Below are 22,102 nucleotides of genomic sequence, written 5' to 3'. Positions count from 1 at the left end.
CTACAGTGAAGATGTTTCTGTCTCTCCCTGCACTCTCCCAGCCATCCATTGCTTTTTTTTTCTGGTATTTTGCTCACCCTTTCACAAACTCTACATCCTGAGTTCCTCACTCTTGGTCTGAGGCTTCAAAGAAGTTCTCAGTGAGTTGTCAGCATCCTGCTGTCCTCACTGCAGGATCAATGTGATGATAATGATGATGATTTCTCTTTCCTTTTAGTTGTGAGAAGTGTGATGTTGACATTTCCTTCCTCCTTTTTCTTAGAGTCAGTTTGGAACCATTTTTAAACATTTTCCAGCATGATGGGTTTCCTTAGTCAAGAATACAGTCAGGAATTTTGCTTTTAAATGCTTATTCTTTGTCCTTGTTATCCATAAAAGTGTTGTTGCTTGAATATTTTTATTTCAGTCTGGCTTAAAGTTGTATAGAGTAGAAGAAATGTAAAGACTTCTTCCCAGATCTGCTGGACAAGTCATGAAAGTTAAAACTTTGATATGATTTCACCACAGGGCATTTAGTTTAAAATTGTGAGCAGTTTCTGTGTTGGTTGATTTTTTTGTTTGGTTGCTTTCTTTATTTTTGTTAAGGCCAGAAATATCCAGCCAATACACTTGACTTCAAACTCTGACCTGCCTTACTAAATGAGCAAAATACTCTGTTTCTCTTGAAGTTGCTGAAAGTAACCCCACTCATTTAGTGGTTGTTTTATATTTCCTGCTGCAAAAAAAGTCTTGTAAAACTGAAAAGAAATTAGGTTAAAAAATAAACCAGAGTTTATTTGCATAAAATGTCCTTTTTAAAAAAAAAGTCTGATTTTTTTTCTTTTGCTTAATTACAAGTCCACATCTCATTAAGCTGAAACTCCCATATAGTTTTTAATGTGAAGAGGTGAATATTTCTGCAGAATTCAGGCTGAATTTAAGAAAACCTTAACCATTATTGGTCACTATAGAAAGATTCAATTAACATGATGAAGTTAGTTTAAAATAAAAGCTTCATTAGTTCTGGGACTCATTTATTTGTGCTATTGAAGCTAAAACTCATGCTGTTTTGTTGGTAAGTGTTGTGCTTATTCATGGTTCTGAACATAAGGCTGACATTCTGTGTTTTGGTGACAGATATGAATTTAGGTGACTTAAGAAAATTGAGATTTATATTTAGGCTTAGAATCCTGTACTGTAGAACACAAATAGCTGTGTGATGCCTTTTTGTCTCTTTTTCTCTTCCCCCAGCTCCGTCAGCCTCCCGTGAAACGTCTGCGGCTCAGAGGGGATTGGTCAGACACTGGGCCAAGAGCAAGGCCTGAGAGTGAGAGAGAGAGAGATGGTAAAAGCATTTGCATTTGAAGGGGGCTTGTTGTCTTTGCTGCTGGGTTTTGTTTTGGTTTGGCTTTTTTTTCTTGGTTTGGATTTTATATTCCAATTTTTCTGAAGCGGTCCCAAAATCCGTGCTTCAGATTGTTCTTGCAGAGTTTAGCACAAAGCTGCTATTGTACCATGGTTTTTAAAATTGAAAATATTGAAAATATTCTTACCAGGAAAATGATATTGTTTCAGTTAGGCTGATGTAAGTGAAGGGGAGCTTTTTTCATTGTCATTGCTCAGGGACTAACACCAGAACTTATTTATTTTCTTTGTATCACACCTCACATGCAATCACAAGTACAAATGAAATGCTCTTTAGTGGTTACATTAGGGGACTGGAATTCAAAGCAATAGTATTCTAATATTGTACTTTTCATTTTTATAATGCCATTTAGTAACACAGTGTGGCTCATTTTTATGCTTTATATTTTCATGTTTATAATATATTACTCAATTGCTTGAGCTTTTAGCAAATAAAACATTGCCAAAGCTATGCTTGGATGTCAAAAATTGTGATATCAAAACAGGGCAGAGCATTTTTCATCACTCATCTTCATTTTAATCTAATAATGTGTTTCTGTTTAAATCTGACAAGCTGTGGGGTTCCAAGTATTTGATTCTAGTTTGCTTAAATCTTCCTCCCTTTTCTGCCCACAGTTTCCCTTTCCAGATTTTCTGTGCTGTTCTTCTCATTTTCCTGCTTCCCCAAACTAGAATAGGTTCTGTACCTGACATAGGCCATAGGAGATGCTCTTTAGGGATAGAGCATGAGCCTGTCCTCTTATCTTAGTGTGTCTTTTGGCTCCTCCAATATCTGAATTTACTGGATTAGAAACTTTGAGGGGTGTGATCCCATCTGCTCCTTTACAATCTGCATGTGATTCTGTTGCCTGTGAGGTTCTGAATCCCTTTTTTTTGAGCCTGTTGATAATATTTCCTATGGCATCATTAAACAGACCAAAAAGTCTGTTTTCTTTGGCTGTTGCAATTCCTTGTTTTTTTGTGTTTTAAGGTCTGAGCTCCTCTGCTTCAGGTACAAGAGGAGAATGAGGGATCCCAGCAGAGGCTCAGAGACTTATACTATGGAAATGAGGATAGACAGGGTCATTGGGAACAGGCTGAAGGGAACTGTTTCTTGTGGGAGAAAGATGTGAGGAGTGGTATCCATTCCTGGAGGAAAAGGTGGGGGGAGGGAAAGGTAATTTTTGGTAAACCTGTAGATAAATCTTCAGCACCACTTGTTCTCCAGGGGAGCAGAGTCCCAATGTGTCTCTGATGCAGAGGATGTCAGACATGCTGTCAAGGTGGTTTGAAGAAGCCAGTGAAGTTGCACAGAGCAATCGAGGACGAGGAAGGTCACGGTCCAGAGGTGATTTCCTTCTTTTCAACAATGATTACAGCAGAAATTGTGTTTGTAGTGGATGTTGAGCCTTGCAATATCAGCTTTTCCTAGGTGTAAACAAAATCTTAGTGTTCTGAAGAACTGAGCACATTTGTTTATAGGAATGCTAGTGATAAGGGGTCTTTAGAGGCAGAGTAAATTTACTTTTGTGCTCTTTTTCTTGCTTTTTTGTTCTCTTTTTAATCAAAGGTGGGACTAATAGGACAGATGCTCCTGCTACTAATAACATGGCACCCAGCAGAGAATCAGAAACTGCAATGGAAGTAGATGGTTCTGAACAGCTTCCATCATCTTCCTCTTCTACCATGTCAGCTCAAGCTCCTTCAACATCATCTTCAACAGAAAGTCCCCCTTCAACTTCATTACTGTCCTCTCCTGATAATGAGCAAAGGCCTTCTTTAGGGGCCTCAACTCAGCCTGTGCTGCATCAGTCTGGTGAGAAGAAATCTTGTCATTGTCTATGAAAAATAAGAAACTATTCTCTTTTAGGATGTTTTGGGTAATTGATTTTCAACTGTTTTCTTCCTTGCACATCTTTAATGAGACTTAGGTGTTTTATAGTTACCAAGAGGTTGCAGCTGTGGTTTAAAGAAAGAGTAAAACCATCAACTCTATACTTTTGTCTGAAAAAGAAATTTCTGGGGGATCACCAGTATTGCATTTTTTTGCTGGTTTTTTTTTTTTTTTCCCTAAATTTAGTGTTGTCTTCATGGAATATAGTGACATCTTGCTCTCTCCCATTGGGATTTGGCTGTAGCAGCATCAGTGCAATGAATAGCAGATCCTGTGCCTGTTAAAAGAGGGGAGGTAGGGGATGTCTCCTTCAGGAGGAACCTCCATCCTCAACATTTCAGAGCCAGCAGGGTTGGGTTTTAACTTCTCAAAAGTATTTAGATAAAAGCTCACCTGGCATGACATTCTATTCTTGGTTAATAAGTTATACCACATATTGATAATTAAGTTTGTATATCTTGAAGAAACTCATCTGTGTTTAACACAGACTTACATTTTTCTTGGGGAAAAAAGAAGGAAGTATACTCTGCTGTCAAAATATCAGAAATTAATATGGGTAGCAAAAGAGCACCTTTTGCTTTGACTTGACCTTTTCCATCTCAATGCCACAGCCTGTAGAATGGAATATTTGCACAAGAGTTTATTTTCCTTTTTTTCGAGTGATTTTCTAGGCCTCACAGTTACAGTAGAAAGGTTGATGTGACCTGAAAAACCAACAGGTTGAGACCTTTTGTCTTATATAGATTCTATTGTAAAAAAATCAAGCTCTGTCTTTTTCAGGCCTTAAATTTGATATTCTGGAATACAGGAGGGATAGGGGTTTCCCAGGGAAAGTGTGCCATTCAATGTACTGTGTCTGCTGCAGCCAAAATCTTTGGGATGGGTGAGAAATGCTGAGGTACCTGGTATCTGAAAGACAGGGAAGATAAAGAGAAGTTGAAATTCATGAAACAATCATCTATGTTTTTATTGGTATTCATGTGAGCTTGCCACAATTAAGTTTTTCACAATGCACAAACAAAAAGATGATTAAGGCTCTACTCTAATTCAGTGCTACCCAATTTAGCTGCCACTATCTTTAATCCAGAGGGATATCCATCAAAGAACACATGTACCATTACCAAAGGTTCATTCTGATCTGTTTGAAGTATATGCTGTATTCTGGAACTTAGATTGGCCAGGAGAGTATCTGCCATGTTAAAAATAATTGCTTCAAGCTATGTTATTAAAAATTTGTGGGTTTCAAGAAGATAATGCACCAGAGGGGATTTCTGGAATTGTGATGCATTTTCTAGCTTGCATTTTAAGGAATCCGTGCTGACCAGGAAAATATTTTTCTCTGAATCTGCTTGAATTTCTAAGCAAAAATGTATTCTGCTAGCATGAAGCTGAAGTTGTTATTTCTTAATTCAGCTCTTTTCTAAGAGCATTTTTTCTTTCCCAGTGTTATTTTGGACTTCAGAATATTTTTAGTTTTGAAAAGGGTAGTGGTGGTTGGTTGACAGACAATAGATACTTCCTAATTTGCTGTATAATATTTGAGAAATGCTTTGACAAGCCTAAACAAGGTGTCAAATTGGCAGCTTAAAATTGTCTACAGGACTCCTGCAGGCATAAATTTAATAGTACAAGGTGTTTACACATCTAATAATCCTGTTTCAGAAGCAGTGCAAATGTGACACTGGAGTTACACCAAAACAGGTTTTTGGGTAACTTAATGGGTGAGTTCAGGGAGCAGGGAAGCTCCTGGGCAGAGGGGTTGCTCTGGGTTTATGGATGAGCAGGCTGAGTTGGGAATGTCTGTTTTGCAATGTTTATGTACTCTGGTAACCCATGGCTGTGCTTAGTTGTGAGATTTTTATTTACTCATAATCTGTATTCTGTACATATATCTGCTAACACTGCCCTCTGCATCAAGGACAGGATTCCCTGAGCTTGTTCACCTGCATTTAAAGGTGAATAAAACCTGCTGCTTTTTTGGGATGACAGGAAAGTGCTAATAGGAATAGTTCAAATACAGTGGGGCTGAGTAGGAAACCCAGAAGTGTGTTGTAAGAGGTGGATGACTGGGGAGGCATTTTGGAAGGTGAAAGAAGGGATAAAGAGATTTTCAGCCATCATTTTGTATAAAGAGGTGGCAGTTAGAAGTTTGAATATTGTAGCAAAGAGTCAGAAACTGAAAAATGTGTTTTCAGGAAATTAATTCTTTAGAATCAGAGCATGATTTCTTAACCCAAGCTTGTAAACAACTTTCCATAAATAATTTCTACAGATTCCTGTACTGAGCATGAGCACTCATGGTAATCCTATGTTTGAAATCACAGTACCTTTTCATAAGCATATAGTTCAAATTTATTGTTGTTTTGGTGTTCCAGAACATGTGTACATGGTAAGCATTTGAGCTTCTATATCAGAATTGCTTTTTAAAACTTTAAGAGATGAAGTACCTGTTTAAAATAGTCAGTGCAGAAATGGTTTAGTGCTGGTGCTTGTTGGGATAGATTTAGCAGAATGTGTGTTCTAGAAGTTTGAACATTTAAGTTACAATTAAACAACAAAATCAGTGCAAAACCTCAGTAGCCTGTTACTGCCAGAATATCTGAATAATTTTTTTATATATGTATATGAGAGTAATTGCTGGGGATTGTCATGCTTATCACTAAGGAAAAATACAACAAATTTATTTTCTTGCCCTGCTTGTGCCATTCAGAGGAAACCTTTCATTTTTGTATATTAGTTTTAAGATGCTGATATTTTAAACACCAGGTACAACAAACAGTAAAACATAATACAGATTTTCTCATAAATAGAATTCCAGGTACACATATTGGGAGGGGATGCAGGGGGGCAGTTGACTCATTAGTACAAAGCTTAACCCTAATACGTGTTCTGATATAAGGTAACTGCTTTTAAATTTTGAATGGGAATGTGAAAATAACTGGGGTTTTTTTTATTTATTTCTATTTCCTCACTCCATTTGCTGGTAAAATAAACATTTGCTTAGATATCCTGGAATATATTAAAAGGTGTTGTCACTGAACATATCCAGGATAGCTGCTTTTGCATTTGGTATTGTAGTTCTTATTACATCTTAAATCTCTTAACTCAGTGGAACTGAATCAGCAGCAAATACTGAAAACTGCAATTTTAGGCATCATTGAAATTCCCTTAAAACTATTCTCTAGGCTGTTTGGGGTTTTCATTTCCATGAATGGTTTTGGGACATGAAAACTATTTGTAGCAAATCTCCTTGATGTCCAATTCCTTTTAGGAGCTATGTATTTTAATTTTTGTTACACCTTATCAACCATAAGCTGAGAGGATCTTTTTCCCAGAAATTATATTAGTCTAATGCATTAGTACATTAAACCATTCAGTATGAACTGGAGCTTGTCACTAACTTTCCAATTACTAGATTCTGGTTTTGGGTTTGTTTCTCTTTATAAAAGAACATTGAAGATTTATTTGTTTCGTTGTGTGGATAAGGGTTACAGAATATTTGTGAAGTTTTGCCTGGCTGAAAGGCTCCATGCCAGTGTAAAGCTATTTACTATTTTAACATTTCAGTGTCATTCAGACAGTGCAATTAAAGACACAGTCTGTGTTATTTAAAGAGAGGCACTTGCCACACAGCACTTGTATAAGTGGAGGAAATCTGCAAAGGGCATGGGAAGAATAAAAAATTGCTTGGACGCCTCATTTTATAGCAGTTTTCAAAAATACTGATAATCAGGCAATGAACTTAACATGCCAAAATAGTTTAACTGGCAAATTAATAAAGACAAAATGATGAAAACAGTGAAGCCTCTAAATATGGGACTAAAAGAATAATCTATTAAGAGGATGCTTATGAATTGCTTATGATCCTATGAATTACTTTGTCTGTAGGACCACCTAACAATGATTTCAGATTGTGAATCCTCAACCACGGGAAAAGTCTGAAATTAAAAATGAGTTAATGGAGAATGCATTTTTTGGTTTAGCTGTTGTTCTGCCACCTCTTTCCATAGTTCCAGTTTACTTTTTGCACTGGCTTATTCTGATCAAAATTTACCTTTTGTTTGAAAACATCAGGAAGCTATTGTATTCATTTTGAAAACTTACCTGTAGACCACAGTTGCATAATTTACACCAAATATTCTTATTTATTATTAGGAACAGAATGAATACATCTGTTGTGTGCTTTGGGCTGTATCTATTTTCCTTGAATAATTTTTTGTTTAATTTTTTTTTTAATGCTGGAGGTGGGGAGGGGATTCTATTGTATGGCACGAACCTTGAATATTTAAGTGTAATTCACGCCTTTAAGAAGAGAAAAACCAATTTCAGTATTTCTATTTCACGATTCCCAGATATTAGTAATTTTTTTTTTCACTATAATGACACTTAGTACCTGTTGCTTGTCTCTTTGGTCAGCCCCCCACCCCTGCTACCTGTTGATTGCTCATTCTGTGTCTCCCCTCCCTGTCTGTCAGAGCTGATGGGACCCGAGTTAGCGATAATCCGTAGGGGCCTGCAGCGACTGAGGCTTAAGAAGGCAGAGCAGCAGAGACAGCGAGAGCTGGCTGAGGCTTCTGCAGCACAGCCCTCTTCTTCTGAGCCTCAGGGCTCCTCCCAGGACCCCCAAGCAGCAGGTTGTCACTTGCCCAGGTTTCTCCAGCAGATGATGTAGCTGTAGTTTGTGCTGCTGCAGTTTGCTGAGATGCTGCTCCTCCAGAGCAAGGCGTTTCTGCGCTCGCTGCTTGCCTTGCCTTGCATGTGGTGGTGTTTATCATCACATGGGCAGCAGGCTGGATGGGCAGGTTTATCCATCTAACACCTTTGGATTGGCTGATACTGTGTGGAAATGGTTTTCTAGGTGCATGGTAGCAGGTTTGTGCAATGGGTATTAGAGCAGCTGAGAGAGAAATTGCTGTGTTCTGAGCAGAAGTGCACACTGAAATTGCATTTTGGTGCTACAGTAACATTTACCACTTGGCTTTGGGTTAGCATGTGTTCTAAATCAGAGCAACAATTCAGAAAAACAGTTTTGCCACTCTTCTATGCTATGGTTTTACAATAAGGACAGTGAAAATACTTGTACCTAGCCAACATCCCCAGATATGCTCTCCTTTTTTTGAGCAGAGCAACTCTTCATCTCACCATCCTCTTTCTCTTATCTAACTGAAATTAAAAATTATTATACAAAAGCCTCAAATATGTTTGCAATAACATATTTGAGAAAGTTAGGCAGAAGCATGCATATGAATAAGGAGGCAAACCCTAAAGCATAAACTTGAAGCTAACTTTGTTTTGACACCATGTAAAAATGAGTGAGCTGCATGTTGTATGAGAATTCAGTGTATTTTGTGCTGCAAAGTCATGTCTAGCAGTGTCTCTTCTGTGGATAAATCCTGTGACAGTTGAGATGTGGCTAAATTGCTTTTTTTAAGGATTGTGTCACACATTTACAGCTGTCTTGCCATAGTTCAGTCTATTCTTTAATCTGAAGCCCTACAGAACAATTTGGTGTCACAGTGGCTGATGCTCTAGTCACAATATGCAGTTACTGAATTTTGAATAACTTTCTACACTAGAAAATACTGCAGTGAGATTTTTAGAGTGTTTTGGAAACCAGTACATCCTGGGAGGGGTGTGTGCCTGTCTTAGGGATGGCAACCATGGGAGCCTGTTACCTGTAGGAGGAGAACAGGAGTAGCAGTGCCCTTGTAGGGAGCTGCAGTTTCCTGCCAGGACAAAAAAAAAACCACCCCAAAAATCTACCAATTTTGGTTTTGGTTTTCTTTTTTTTTCCCCAGCAAACTGAACATCAGAATTTAACTCAAGTATAAGTATTGATAGTGGAAAAATTGTAACTAACAGTCAAGATCTTGATCTTCCATTTCCTTTTCAGAATGGCTTAATTTTCAACTTTTTTACTAGATTGTTTCCCACTGAATCGAAGTAGGGAATAAAATTTGTTTGCAGCCGTGTCTGGAGGGTTTATCTGTGGGGATTTTGCTACCTCTTAAGGGTGTGTTGATCTTGGTTTCACTTTGATACAGCTCTTCCATCTCTTCTTTAATGGTCCTTGAAGAATGCAAAGCAATTTTTTTCTCCCCATTGCTTGTGGAGTTCCTACAGGACACTGTAGGATCCAGTCTGCCACAAACTGGAAGGTTTAAGCTGAGTAATTGCTTTGACAGGGAGGCATAGGGGTCTTGTGCATAGTTTGGACCCCCCCAACACTGCCTTTTGGAGTTTTTTGAGTTCCCACATGCTTAGAATTTTAAGGGAACTATTGGAAATATCCAATCCTTTTATTTGGGATCACCAGAAGCCACATACACAGCCTTGGAGGAAACTTAATATTCAAATGTTTATCTCTTTCTGCATGTAATGACAATGACTTTGCACATTTAACCATTTTACTTACTCAATAATTGCTTTGAAAGACAGATTTACTCAGTGCTGTGGAAACATTTATTTCTGGAGAGACAAAGGGGGAACCATTTTTCTCCCTGACCTCCAGCTCATTGGGATGTGTCTTCTTGAGGTTTGGTCTGGTGGCCTTGAGCAGGATAGGCAGTGGAAGTTATAAAATGAGAAATTTAAGTTTGAAAATATTTGATATGTTTTATCAAATTTCTCAAGAACTAATTGACCAAAGATTACACTGTCTTTTCCTTTCCATTTGTATGTGTAAAAACAAGATATTCCTGTTGTGCCTTGTCAGCTTCTTTCATTGCATTCCTCCTTCCCCTGCTCAGGGAGGGAACAAATGAAGCTCATTTCTTTTGAATGGGGATCACCTTTGCATTGTTTATTTACTTCATAAAATTTCTTCACCCTAGACCTGGAGATATCCTCTGTACTTGCTCATTTTTTTTTTTGAAAGTTATTTTGTTTTGGTTTCCTTTTCTGACCTCCCAAGATTTATTTTTGCAAGTTGATTATTCATAATCTATTCCTTTGGAAAACCAGAGCTGCACATTTTTGGTCTCTTGCTTCTCCATAGACACAGTTGTTTTTTAACCCTGTGCTTGGCTGACTTTTCAGAAATATGGAGGAGAAAAATAAGTGAGTAGTTTTGGATTGTTTGGGGTCTTTGGAAAGTAACAAATTCCTATACAGAGATAATCTCTAATTTTTTTTTTTTTTTCCCCTGAAAGGCTGTCTTTGCTACCCTGTAAACAGGCAGGTGTTCAGTTTTCAGGCACATACTAGTTGTGAACTTTCAAACAAAAAAATTGCACCCCAAAATGTGTCTGCAAGTTCTCAATCCCTGCTCTGATAAAACTTGTATAATTTGCAATTTTGGAGGGAATTCAGTGTGAGACTAAGGCCATTTCTTCTGACTTGTACTTCATTATTAATCCTTATCTTTGCAACCACAGAAGCTTGAGTAGGAGGAGAAAAATATCCCAACCATGTAAGAAATTACAAGTGGAAAATGTCAAGAGATGAAAGCTTTTACAGGTTTAATAGAAAATTAGTCTGTGTGGTAGTTATTCTGTCTCCTAGTTACATGAGGATTTGTAAGATCAATCTGTAGTGGTTCACCTTCACTATTTAGAAAAATATGGTCCAAAGTTTATATTTTTGAATGTGAAAGGGAGATGAGTAATGATTCACTCTTTGAGAGAAAAGGTCTTGGATGACAGAGATTTTGCTTCAGTGGATACCCCTCTTAAGTATTGTCTTAATTTGGAATTTGGCTGAATTTTAGAAGCAGTGTGTGCTGCATGGATCAGGGCTGTTTTGTCTTCAAGCCTTTGCTTAGGTATTGAATAGATTCAGATTTTTTTTGGTAGCCACTTTATTTAATTAGGAAACTATGGTAAATATTTCAGTTTAGATTAGATTTTTATTTATTGTATAGTTTCTCCCTCAAAATCTAATTTTTATTTTCATTTTTGTGGCATTTCATAACATCTAGATCCTGTGCAGTATTTAAACAACTGCATTTAAGTGGTATATGCAAACAATAAAGAAAAAATAAACATTTTTAACCTGTTGTTATTGCTGCTATGCCAAATATGCATCACCATTACTACATCACTTCTCATTCTGAGAATTTAAGGAGAATTCAATTTGAAAAGTAACAGAAACATGAACAGCTGAATCACAAAGTGAAAAAGAATGTTTTTTCTTTTTATTATAGATCAAAGGTTCCTGGAGTGGTCATTGTACCTAATCTTACTCACCAAAACATGAATGAATACTAGCCTTTTTTTTCCTCTGAGGAAAAAAAAAGTATTTATACTGCATTTGCTGTGGAATGCAGATGTATACATGTGCATGCTATTTTGCAGAACCTGTGCTGCAAATGGACCCTTTTTTTTTTTTTTTTTTTTTTTTTTTTTTTTTTTTTTTTTTACTTTTGGTTGACCTATACAGTCAGTTTTTAAAGCAGAGCAAACTGGACCTTCACTTGTGTTAAAGGTTTTGGAGAAGAACAAGGGAATGATGGCAGTTTTTATCACTAGATTCTTTTCTATCACTCAGATATAGAAATGTCTATTTGAAGTGCACAATATATAACTGAGAGCTTATTCACTGTGCAAAGCAATTATTCCTAGTTATTAAATCAAATATTTAATTTCTTAGATTCCTCTATATGTTTCATGTTTAGGATTTTTAAAACAGTTCTCACTGCTTTAAACCTCACCCTGAAGCTGGTGATGTAAGCAGGAATTTTTTTCAATCAAAGCTGAGGTGGCATGGTAATATTTTGGTGAAGTCAGGTGCTGATTGCCCAAACTACAGGAAGATCCTTCAGCATATAACTGACCTTAAAATTATCTTCTATTTTCTGTTTGAGGTTCCCCAAATTTATGAATCTCCAGTTCCCTCTTTAAGTGGTGCTCCAGTTTAGAATGTACTGGTGACATTACAACCAGTGGTGAACTGCATTGGGATGTAGACCCAGCCTGTGAAGGCTCAGGTAAGAGTTTGGATTTTTGTTTGTTTTTTTAACTATATGGCACAGTTTTGGTAATACTTTTTTTCTAAAAGCTTTATAAGAAATTATAAAAGTATTTTTTTCAGATTTTTTTAACAAAACAAAGCCATATATTAAAAAAAGAGGCATTTACCTGAACTTCTCTAGGCTGGTTTCATGGTTGTGCTGATTTCCCTGCCTGAGGTGGGGGTTCCAGACTGCAGAGCCACTTCAGGGGGTGCTGGTGATCTGGGGCTTCAGGGTACTTGGAAACAAGGGGATTTTCAAATTACAAATGACTCTATTCTTAACCATGCTAATTCAAGTATTTAGGATGTTCCCTATATGTTGATTAAATATTCATTTATTCAAGTGAAATGCATTCACAAAGTTGTATGAAGACTTGGATGTAACAGTGAGATGTGGGAAGTTGAAGCCTCTGTTGACATGGACTTCTACCTAGAAACCTTTTCATTTTAATTTATTGTGACTGAGTGATGCACATGGCAAAACATATTAACTTTTTTACTTACTGCTGTGTAGTGTGAGATCTCAATAAAATTAGAAGTGCTGGTGAGGGTAGTAGATGTAATTTCTTATGGTTCTAATTAAAATATGTTAATTCAGTCTTCTGATCATAGAGGTCTGAATTACAGAGTTAACAAGATGAGCTTTTCCAGCCAAGTGCAATATTTGGCAGCACAAAACACCTTTTAAACAATGGCATGTGAACTTTTGGAAAGGATTGGAGTGCAGGAACAGAGCATGGCTGGAATCACTGTCATGCATTAGGTTTCTCAGCTTGCAGTCCAGGACCTCCCCTCCCTTTAGCACTTCTGATTCAAGTTAATGGATTTTGTGAGGCAGAGATCAAAGCCAGCCCTTGAAAGAGGCACAGATTCCTGTGTTGAGTCTGCTGGAACACAAGGAGAACATCTCATGACATGGAGCAGAAGTGCATCAGCTTTTTGCTCTGATTTACCTTCTAAAAAGTGGCTTATTATTCCATGGAAAAAATTCCCCTGTAAATCATTCTCTTCTAATGTAGATAATATATATAAAGCACACTTCACTTTTGGAAAGTAAAATATATTAATGCCACAAATCTTCTACTTAATAGCTACATGCCATAAATCTAGATGAGAAGTGATAAATTCTGTGGTCTGACTTAGATGTGCTTGGTGCAAGACATGGGCATGATTGAGCAAGGAAGACAAATCAGAACCAATTTAATGTTCCTCAGTTACAGAAATAAGCTTTGCAAGCCCAGTTCCCAAAGCAAGGCAGCCTCCAGAACACACTGCCTCAGACTTTCCTGGTCTCCCTCATTTGCTCCTTCTCCCCTTCCCTGCACCAATGTAGCAGAGGAGCACACTGCCATGCTTCCACCAGTGAATGAATGCTTGGGAATATATATATTTAAAGCAGCTTGGTCAATTTAGCAGATTTTATGGCTCTACTACAAAATAGGTCTCACTTGTGATTCTGGCTCAAAGCTGGAAGGGAGCTTCCTGTAGCAGAGGGTATTATTTCATTGCTTTCCTTATGTAGGAGCTACATTTATGTTAAAATTCATTTAGCATGCTGTGATGTTGGCAGACTGTGACTCAGTTTGTAATACAGGATATTAAATCCTTTTAGTTTAGGATGAATTTGTTCATAACAGAATATTAACAAGTGGAACCAAGATATGATACTCTAGCCAATATCTTTGGAATGCTGCATTAATTTATGTATATCAGCTCATCCTCAGATAATACAGAAGATATGATCTTCAGAGGTGACAAGGGAAATAGACTCACAGAAAATACTGAATATTGCATCTGTTGTGTCTGTGCAATGAATGAGTGCTGGTGATAGTTATTAAGTGGTAGTATCCAGGGGGAAAAAAGGCACTTACTTGCTGAGGGAAGGTGATTATTCTATTTATTTGTTTGTTTATGTGATTGAGGGGAATGCTTGTAAGACTGACAGGTGTGGTACTGTGATAAACTCACCAAGACTTGTTCTCAGTCATCAGAGGTGCAACATCTAAGAATGCAGAACAATCAAACTGTCATAAAAGTGGGATTGATGTTCTAAAACATTATTATTAAAACAGTATTTAAATATTGGAGGTACTGGTATGCCATGGAGTATTTTATGCTGAAGTATACATATTCTGAAATTTACATTTTGCACATGGTGTGAAATACTGGTGTCATTTGGTAGCTGGAGCAAAGGCTTTAGGAGTCATTACTCTTCAGTATTTTTCCTGACATGTCAGAAGTGTGAAGAACACAGTAAAATATTTGGTAATGGACAGGCATTTCTATTTTCAACATGTCAGCAAGCTTCAGGCTGTTCAGTGACTAAATAATGGTTTGAAACAAGTGGCTTTGCTTCTGTCATGCCTAGGAAATGCAATATGGCTGGCTGCTCATTAAACAAGCCCAAAGCTTCCTTATGTTGCTGCTTTTTTATTTTAAACTAACATATGATCGTGACATTGCTGTGCAGTTCTCTGCTGCTTATGTTTTAAGTTGAAATCTCATTTTTGTTTCAGATTCTCCTTCTTCAGTGGTTAACAAACAGCTTGGATCCATGTCACTTGATGAGCCACAGGGTGCGTGTGACAGGAAATGCACTATACCCAGCCATAGCTGATTGCAATGCTTCCTTTTCCTTTTAAAGTTGCTTTTCATAATGAGAAACAGTCTAAAATTGCTGTTCATCCACATAAAGTAGAATTCTGTAAGCAGATCTGCCAGAAACTCATTATTTAATGATCAATATGATTAACAGAGTGAGGTTAATTGTTGTTTCTGAAAGCCATCCTGAGCTCAATTCTTCATGCAATTGCTACAGTTCAGTGTAGGTACAGTAAATGTCTCATGTATTCTCCAGGCAGTTGGAATATTTTTGTAAAATGCAAAGTAACATTCATTATTTAAGCAGGTTGGTTTTTTTTCTGAATGGTTCTTCTTGAATCAAAGGGCAAATATTGCAATAACCTTTAGTCTCATAATGCCACATTAGTTTCTCTTATCCATGAGCAGTTTTGTTCTTCCTGCACAGTTTGAGTAACTCCCATTGCACTGAGATGCATCTTCCCTCTGTACCCCCCTGTCCTTCACCCCTCCTGCTGAACAATCTGGTGTTTTCTGTAGGATCCCTAAGGACTGGGAGTGCACAGAATGCTTGGGAGCTTTCTCTGTGCCCATTTTACACCACTGTCCAAACTGTGAGCACTGAAGTGGGCCAGAGGTGACTCTGTTGCAGCAGCATCAATGTCATCTGTAGGGAATGTTTATGGCTGAATAATTAAGGAGTAATAGATGCTAATTTTAAAATAGATTGCCATACACTCTGCTTCCATATCAAAGAGATTTAAGAGGAGTTTTAAGAGTGGTAGTTTAAAAGTGCCTTCTTCCTGTAGGCACCTGAAGAATGGAACATTTCATTGGAGTGTGCTTTAGACAGGGTTTTTTATTAAATAACTGTCAGTTGGTGATAGTATCTTCAAAATATCTTGTGTTGGCCTATAAAATTAAGTAAAGTTTCAAAGTGTTTTTGAGGAATTTAAAATAGTTTAGTAAGGTGGTAGCAAGCTACAGTTTTCTCTTGAAGCAGTGATTACCTTGATAGAGTTGACAACCAGATTAATAAACTGAATCACCTAAATCACAGAATTTGGGCCATTTTCCTCTCCTTCTCTTCATTATCAATGTGAAGAACATCTGCCCTGGTGAGATGAACTTAGTAGAGGAATAGAATAGAACTTGATTCTAATCTGGGCAGTTTTTAGACATCATATTTCTCTCTGAAAACAGAGTTCAAGATTTGTAGGGTTTATGTGGCTTTTCTGAAAGAATGCTCAGTTATGAAGGAGGCAAAGCTTATCTGTTTTCTTCACAGGGGCTCCCAGTCAGCTTTCATTATCAGTGTAAATTCAATATCAAATATTGAACCACACAACTAATTCTCTGCAGTTTATTATCAGATTCTCCTCTCATCTGTCTTTTAAATAGTTTCTTGTTCTTATTAGTGTCCATGTTATGCCCTAAAGCTACTTGAAAGAAGAAACTGACCTCATCCAAATTGTAGTTTGTGTTATTGCAGATTTAGCAAAGTTCTATTATCCAGTATGGTTTAACAGCTATCTGTTTCCAGAAACTTGTAAAAATAATTTCTCAGTCAGTGTCCTCTTCAGTGAAGTCTGCAGCAATTCTTCCAACTCTTTGGGTGTGGACAAATATGAGCATTGCTTCCAGAGTAAGTGTAGCCAGTCCTTATGCATCTTGGATAGATTTTCAGATACTGGGATTTTAAGACAAGAAATACAAGCCTGGTATTCAATTAGGCTCATTGTAGATACCAGTGTTTGGTTACTTTGGCAGCATTAAGTGGTTTTGTGCTGAAGCCAACCTTGCACAGCAGTAGGAAGTCCATGAGTGCTGTCATTATATGAGGGTTGTCTTGGATTATTCACAGCAGGAAATTGTCTCTTTTTAGGTGGGTTCCCAAATCTAAGATCTGTCTTGTCTGTAGCTGTTACAAGGAAGCTGAAGAATTTTCCAACTCTCACTTTTGACTTTTAGTGTCAGTTCCTGGTGACTTGTGCAGTATTTGGGATCAATCAGTATTTCTACTTGCTGAGGAAGAGATGCTTAAAGTCTGAACTGACTTTTATAAAATAAGATTTTATAAATCACAGATTGTCAAAAATAGGGGAAGCACCCATTCAGTTAAGAAAGAATGTCACTTTTGTTCAAACTGTCTATGTAGCACTATAAAATATTTCCTTACATTTCTTTCTTAGATTCCTGTTCCTTAAATAAGCTTTCTTTTAAAAATTTTTCTACTCTAACAAGAGTGTAACTGGAATTTGTAATTTAAAGAGGCTGTAAACTTTTCTTTCCATAGAGCAGGGCCCATTGTGCATTGTTAGGGTCATGGTTGTAATTGATTAATTCTCTTTCACATAAAAATATTCTAATTTGTTCTTTCAGGGGTTTTGTGGTATGTTTTGGGTTTTTTAATTTCTCTCCAGAACATGTAGAAATGCATATTTAAAGTTTTTTGGCACAGCTGATCACTGCTGTCATCCTGTGAGTGGGCTTCTGCCTGTCAGCAGTTTAAAAATATGAGCATTGATTGTTAGGTTAAATTCTCATGTGCTATCTCATAGTTACTATAATTTAATTGTGTCTTTAAAATTAAGTACCCCGTGCCAGTATTGTAGCCATTGCTGTTATGATAACAGCCTATTTAGTGGGGAAATTTGTAGGCTTGTGTTTGAATGTTAGGTTTTAACTGACTTCCACAAAGATGATCTGCAGCTTTTCCTTTATTACACTTGTCAGTGTGCTGCCAATACTGCAAGGATATTTATAGTCCAATTTCTGTATTCCATAAACTAAAGAAAGGACAGAAGGTTTTGTCCAAATAATCCATGAGATAAAAGGCTCAGTAGTCATGAAAAGCAAGACTGCAGAGGCTTTCAGTGGCCATTTGAATGCATTGGAATACACTAAATAAACCTTCCCTGAAGTTCTGAGAGAATGGTACCTCTGCAGTGAGGCTCAATCTGATGCTGATTTCCATGAACTTTTTGGTATTGCCCAACTTCAGGAACTGATGGCATTTGTGGATAGATGGTGAGCATGAACTTTACTCAAAAGGAATGGATGGATGGATGGATGGATGGATGGATGGATGGATGGATGGATGGATGGATGGATGGATGGATGGATGGATGGATGGATGTCATTGAGCAGTTCTCTTCTGAAGCAGCCTAAATTAACATTTAGAACCATCTCTGCAGCAGAGGAGTGACCTGTATGCCTTGGTTTTCAGTTCCATTCACTTCTGTTGCTATTGGACATCATGATTGAGCTCATTTTGCAAGCTTCTGCTTGCAGTTATTGTAATATAAAATAGGGATTTTAGCACAAAATTCTTGAAACATGAATTTAGAGTACTTTTATGACAACTGACTGACAATTTACAGCAGGCCTAAGGGTACTGGTAGTTGTCTGGGTTCTTAGTAGGCAGCAAAGTAGAGGATGGTGATTTTTCTAGGGTGGTTATATCTGGATCTCATAATCCATTTTTCATGTGTATTTACTGAGGCAAAAAGATTGAATGCCACTTAAACAAATAATCCTATTAATATATTTGCTATAAAATTGATCTGCTTATTAATGATTATATTGTGTGTACACATATCTATCTTAAATTTTATTTACTTGCATGTTGAAGGACAGCATCTCCTTTGTTTGCTCTTATAATGAGATATAATTTTAGACCATTTTTCAAGCATTGCAAATTTGGTGTGTTTACTCTGGAACTCCTTAACTTTTTGCTTGGGCTGTAAGAGATCTTAAACAGACATTATATATGTTACTACTACATTTGATAATTAAATTAATCTTCAGAATTATAGCAGCTTTATGTACATTTCTAATGGCTGTTCCAACTTTATCAACCCCATATTTACAGAGAGTGATAAGCCAAGAACAGGAACAGGTGAACCAGTTTTAAGTTTGCACTACAGTACAGAAGGAACGACTACAAGCACAATAAAACTGGACTTCACTGATGAGTGGTAAGAACAAGTTAATTTTGGTTTTGACTAGTTCATGATCAGCACATATCAATAACACTTGTCTGGCATAGCTATAATTATTTTCCCTGTGGCTTGTGTCTATTTTTAAGTGTATCTACACAATTTGAAATGGCTGTAGCACTTAATGCATTCAGAACATAAGATTGGCATACTTCAATGTGAAGTTTATACAAGAGACTTCTTTTTTGTGTATTTACTGTGAATCTCTATAATGCAAACATAATTTGAAACATGCTATTTTCATCAAACCCTGGAATAATATCAAGGTGTTACAAAGCAGGGTAATAGAGGAATGGAATGGAAACTTTTCATATGGTATCTTCTCATATGGTATTCTCCAAATGAGTCTTTCTGTGACTCAGTTCCTGTGTTATAACCAGTGAAATTAAATTTCTGTGTATAAGGACTGTTGATGAATGCAGAAGGCTGAGATAGCAATTTTGTGCACTGCTTAGGTGTTGCAGTGGTGACATCCTTTTCAAATAAGGAACACACACTGCCTGATGACCTCATGTACTTGGCTTTGTGTCCAAGTCTATCAGTAGAGCATCTTGGGATCTCCCAGAACAGCCATCATCCTTATTTTATCTCATCTCATTTCTATTCCTCTACTTATGTTTTCAAAATTATTGTAGGAGGCAGTAAGGAGAAATGCTTGCTCTTTGGTATTGAGTGGGGAAAAAGCCACAAAACTCAGCCACATTTAGCCACTCTTAAGTGCTGTGGTTTTGGACACAAAACATATACCTTGCTCATAGTTTGGAGACTTAAAACACTGATTTTTTGCCTCCAAGATCCAGCAAACCTTGAAAAATTTAGTTTTGCTGTGATGCTCTTACCTGATTCTGCAGTTAGTCAGCAAATTCTGTTGAGTTTGGTGGTGGGTAGTGTGGTGTGGGTAGTGAGAGGAAGAAGCATTTTCTGGTAGGACAAAGTTGCAAGTCACTGTCAGTTCAGAGACTGAAACTAAAAACTAAAAACATTGTGCTGAAGAATGGAGCAACAGGAGCAAGATGCAATTCCATCTGACAAAATGATGCAGTTGAGAACAAATGACAGCATCCTAATTTGAAAATTGGAAGTTGTAAAAATGAAATAGAGGAAGACATGTAAATGGAGCATTGAACTACAAAGTAGATTCCTAAGAGTAAAAAAAAAAAAAAATTAAAAATTTACTGTTTAGGTTGTGATTAGGCTTATAAAATGAGACATGAAATAGCAAAAATCTTCCACTTGATATTTAGCAGTACTCTTCTTGTCTGGTCATTCAGAAACAAGGCTGAAAATTCTGGATTTAGAAGAAATACTGAGAAAGCTATCAAAACTTTCCCTACAGCCTCTGAATCCAGAATATTGCTCATCAAGAGGAGTAAAAGCTCTGATTTAACATATGATACAAAATTCCTGAACTCTAGAATGGATTCTCAAGAATCTTGACTAAGCTTGATTTGTGCTGCTTCTAGCAATGTAGCATGTTAAATATTTGCTAATTACATACACAGGTCAGAAGATATTTGTAAACAGACAGTCTAAATTCTTGAGAATCATTCTTATAATTGCCTTTTGTTCTGCTTTTGTCCAATGATTTGCCTGAGTTTAAGAGAGCTCAGCAACAAGACTGCATTTCCTGAAAGTTTTGCTAGAGAGTCTAAAAACATGAGTTTCAATGACATTCAGGTCAGCATTTTACATATTTCCTGAGTATTCATTTTCCATATTGTAAAGAGAAATTGGTGTCCCACAATATTTATCTAAATATGAATGGGTAGTACATGTCCAATACCAGTTCATAGAGAATCCTGAGGAATAACAAAACTTTGAGAACTGGAAATCCATACTTCAAAAGGTACAGGAATGAAAATTAGTGGAGAAGGACCTGGAGACTTTTATCTGAATCACATTTATTAATTGAATGGGATAACATTATTTATTAGTGCTCAGTTGATAGCTTGTCATTCCTCTAAGAAGATCTCTGATCATATATACATCTAAAAAGTGTGCCAATATTGAAATAAGCAAATCCTTTGGAGTTCTTACAATATTTGGAAAAGCAATGATGACATTATTTAAAGGTAAAAAAAAAAGATAGGAAGGAGACAACAAGGTTCTGTGATGCAGAAGAATTGTGTGGGATGAATGGCAATAAAAGACACAATAAAAGGGAATTTTGAAATTGCTGTAATTGGTTGTAGCTGCTGCCAGGAGCTCTCACTTGACTGGAGTGACATAGACAATGTTGGTCAGGCTGTGCTTTTGCAATGGTCTTATGTATTTACATGATCCTAAATTATTTTCTTTTTCCATGTTATGTTGCCAGGAGCATCACAAATTCAAGCTCTAGAGGGAGTGGAAGTCATTGCAAGACTGAAGGCCAAGAAGACTCTGCAAAAACAAAAGCTTCAGATGAGTCAGGGCCTGATGGGGAAGAAACAAGTAAGAGACATTGGAATTTCTACTGCTAAGGCAAAAATTCTGCCCTCTTATATCCCTGATTCCCATTGCACACACTGGGAGTCTCATACACACACATTAAGGCAGCCATAATAAAGCATGGGGGTTTTTTAGGAAAAAGACACCAACCTTAGATAGCTGCAAATAAATATAAACATTAATTTATCTTGTCTTTAGTTCTAAAAGCATTTTTCTTCTTAGGGGTGTATTGTGACCCGATTTGTATAGAAAAATAGAACAACTGCACTTTGCAGTCATAAATGAGTGCTTGGAATTTTGTTACATTTGCTTCAAGCTTTCACTGTGTTTTATTAAATGTGTTTGTCTTACTCAGTTCATTGCCAAAAGGGCAGCCAAGTCAGATGACCGGTTCCAGGGAAATACTAAAAACAACCCAAAAACCCTTTTAATAGACTGATAGCTTCATTTATCTTCAGAAATAATAATAAGTGTCTGTATTAAGAGTACAAATGCTATTTTTGCTTCTAAAGTTCTCATAGACAAAAATTGACTACATTGTCCTGGTCAACTAGACACATTTATATGTACTGATATTTATGTGACTGATAGCTGAGATTTCAGTAGAGACATTGACTTTGGAGTGGATTGCTTGGATTGTTTTTGTTTTTAGGAGTGCTGGTGTCATTTAGACTTGCTTACATTATAGATGTGCATCTAAATGTAATCATGTGGTTTAGTATTAAATTGCTTAATTTAGGGGTTCCTGATGAATCTCTCAAGGAAGATGCAAGTGCTGAAGAGCTGAAAAATACAGATGAAGCTGTAGAGACAACAGAAGCAAGTATGTATCTGTGCTCTTTTAAATAGTTACAGGAAGAAA

The 22,102-nt window shown here is 36.9% G+C and overlaps 1 protein-coding gene across 1 annotated transcript in view; it reads left to right on the top strand.

Moving 5' to 3' along the window:
* Positions 1-22,102, top strand: part of DCAF6 (DDB1 and CUL4 associated factor 6) — a 71,862-nt gene that overhangs the window by 31,470 nt on the left and 18,290 nt on the right. Inside the window, exons 8-15 of the mRNA XM_079316272.1 lie at positions 1,231-1,324; positions 2,612-2,731; positions 2,954-3,199; positions 7,753-7,911; positions 14,746-14,805; positions 18,684-18,789; positions 21,128-21,243; positions 21,980-22,087. Coding sequence (XP_079172398.1) covers positions 1,231-1,324; positions 2,612-2,731; positions 2,954-3,199; positions 7,753-7,911; positions 14,746-14,805; positions 18,684-18,789; positions 21,128-21,243; positions 21,980-22,087 — 1,009 coding nt within the window. The remainder of the gene's footprint in view (positions 1-1,230; positions 1,325-2,611; positions 2,732-2,953; positions 3,200-7,752; positions 7,912-14,745; positions 14,806-18,683; positions 18,790-21,127; positions 21,244-21,979; positions 22,088-22,102) is intronic.

This window comes from Erithacus rubecula (genome assembly GCF_903797595.1).
Source record: "Erithacus rubecula genome assembly, chromosome: 1".
NCBI classification, from domain to species: domain Eukaryota; kingdom Metazoa; phylum Chordata; class Aves; order Passeriformes; family Muscicapidae; genus Erithacus; species Erithacus rubecula.
This window is presented reverse-complemented; position numbering and strand designations above follow the sequence as displayed.